Below are 2,500 nucleotides of genomic sequence, written 5' to 3'. Positions count from 1 at the left end.
GCTGAAAATGAATAAAAATCAAATGTCATCACAGATGACTGACTGACTGACTGACTCCAAGAGTGCGTGTGTGAGAAATGTTGTGTTTGAATCACGGCACAGTGGTTTGATTATTTTCCCGTAACAGCACGTCCCAAATTCCATTAAAACCGTTTATTATTAGACTCAAATCACACGAACGTCTGCCACTCAAGTCGACGTGAATTAGCCGTTACTACGGCAACGCATGAATATAACCCTTTGATTTGTCTTGCAGCCGGCGCTGCTGTCAAAAGTGCTTCACGTCACTCTGCACTTTTTTATTTCGGATAACTTTTTTTTTTTTTTTTTTTAAATCTAGCGCTCCATATTTATAATACATGACATTTTCAAAGGAAAAAAAAAAGGTCGTAAGAAAAAAAAGAAGTGGTGAAGCGAAACAAACCATTAAACATCTGTCAGTCTCCATCTATCACTGATTTAAAAAAAAAATTATTATTTGCCTTGATTTTATATTACTTTTGTATTTTTTTAAGTACTTTTTAAATTTTTTCTTGTATTTTATATTTATGTATTTTAATTATTGCATTTTCAAAACAAACATTAAAACAGCTACATAAGATGGCAAAATAATAATGTAAAAATAAAAAGTTGATTTTTAGCTTGTCTGGGTTTACCACTGATCCCAGTGTGTGTGTGCGTGTGTGTGTGTGTGTGTGTGTGTGTGTGTGTGTGTGTGTGTGTGTGTGCGCAATACTGTGTGTGTGTGTGTTACTGCGTGACTTACGGACTGTGGAGAGGAGCGAGCTGGTCAGCTTGAGCTTGTCTTTGGAGCAGGAAGAGGATGATGATGATGAAGGTTCGATGAGACGGCCGCTCAGAGAGAACTTTGAGTGTTTGAGCGAGAGCTTCTTGATGGGTTTAATCTTGTCCAGTGGCCGACCCTGCCAGTGACACTTCATCACACGCTGCAAGTGCAGACCCATTCCAACATCTGTGACACACGCAGACACAGACAACACATCAACCTTTACAATCATGAACACACGTCTTCAACAACTCGCGTGGACACACCACTAGAACCTGACGAATGGATTTCCAAAATGGCTGACGTTCTAGTAAAAGCCCTATCCTGCCTTGTGTGTGGAGTTTAAACTGAGAGGCTGCAGTTTCACACACTGCCAGCAGGTGGCGTCTGATCACTGGTGGCTTTACAGCACTGGTGGAATTCCCCTCGCTCTCATCGGCCTGTCACTCTCACTCGTCATGTAAGTGAGCTCTTCCTGAACCCTCTGAACACTCGCTCTGTCCCACACATGCGCATGCGCGCGCACACACACACACACACACACACACACACACACACACACACGCCGCGTATCAGTCGAGAGGGTTGGGTTACAGTTTCACAATGCCTCAATAATCACACACACAGTTTTACACAATGTGACAGGTTCACAGTGTACTCTAATAATGGTTTAGAAGATCACCAGGGGTATAGACTGAGGTTTGGATGACTAATACTTCAACAGTAATAATAATAAAAACAAGTAAAAACAAAGACACAGAAGGAGGAGGAGGAGAAAGAGAAAGATAAGAGGAGGAGGAGGTGAAGAGGCGGCAGAGTATGAAGAAGGAGGAGAAGGAGGAGGTTGAGGAGAAGGATGAGGAGGAGGAGGAGGAGAAGAGGCAGAATAAGAAAGAGGAAGAGGCATAGGCGGAAGGAGGAGGAGGAGGTTGAGGAGAAGGATGAGGAGGAGGAGGAGGAGAAGAGGCAGAATAAGAAAGAGGAAGAGGCATAGGCGGAAGGAGGAGGAGGAGGTTGAGGAGAAGGAGAAGGATGAAGATGGGAAGGAGGATGAGGAGAAGAAGGATGAGGAGAATGAGGAGGAGGAGAATGAGGATAAGGAGGAGGAGGAGAAGAGGCAGAATAAGAAGGACGATGAAAAGGAGAGGGAGAAAAAGAAGAATGAGAGAAAGAAGAGTAAGCACACAGTAGTAGTAGATTAATGGATGCAGTGCCTGAGTGTGTGTGTGTGTGTGTGTGCGTGTCCTGGATTATATATAAGAGATGAGTTGAGAGAATTTACACAAATAATTGGTTTTTACAATATTTGGCAGCCTGACTGCAGTACAGTAAAGTGTGAGTGTAAGTGTGTGTGTGTGGTGTGTGTGTGTGTGTGTGTGTGTGTAAGTGTGAGTGTGTTGAATACATGCCTTACTCTGAACAGGGTGCAGATTACAGGCTATTTTAAGCCGTGACACAGCAGAGCAGGAATAATTAACACACAGCCAGGAAACACATGAACACCTGTGACTGCTGAACTGAACACACACTCACTGAACTGAACATAGAGACACACACACACACTCACTGAACTGAACACACACTCACTGAACTGAACACACACTCACTGAACTGAACATAGACACACACGCACGCACACACACACACAAATTGAGCTGAACACACACACACACACACAGAGTTGAACACACACACAGAGTTGAACACACACAC

General features: G+C 43.5%; 1 protein-coding gene across 5 annotated transcripts in view; it reads right to left on the bottom strand.

Annotated features, from left to right (window-relative positions):
* kansl1b (KAT8 regulatory NSL complex subunit 1b) overlaps positions 1 to 2,500 on the bottom strand; it is a 64,867-nt gene that overhangs the window by 8,998 nt on the left and 53,369 nt on the right. For all 5 annotated transcript variants that reach the window (XM_034301574.2, XM_034301575.2, XM_053231583.1 and 2 more), the window contains exon 8: positions 767 to 973. In XM_034301574.2, the coding sequence (XP_034157465.2) occupies positions 767 to 973 (207 nt within the window). The remainder of the gene's footprint in view (positions 1 to 766; positions 974 to 2,500) is intronic.

Source organism: Pangasianodon hypophthalmus, chromosome 29 (genome assembly GCF_027358585.1).
Source record: "Pangasianodon hypophthalmus isolate fPanHyp1 chromosome 29, fPanHyp1.pri, whole genome shotgun sequence".
Taxonomy (NCBI): Eukaryota; Metazoa; Chordata; class Actinopteri; order Siluriformes; family Pangasiidae; genus Pangasianodon; species Pangasianodon hypophthalmus.
This window is presented reverse-complemented; position numbering and strand designations above follow the sequence as displayed.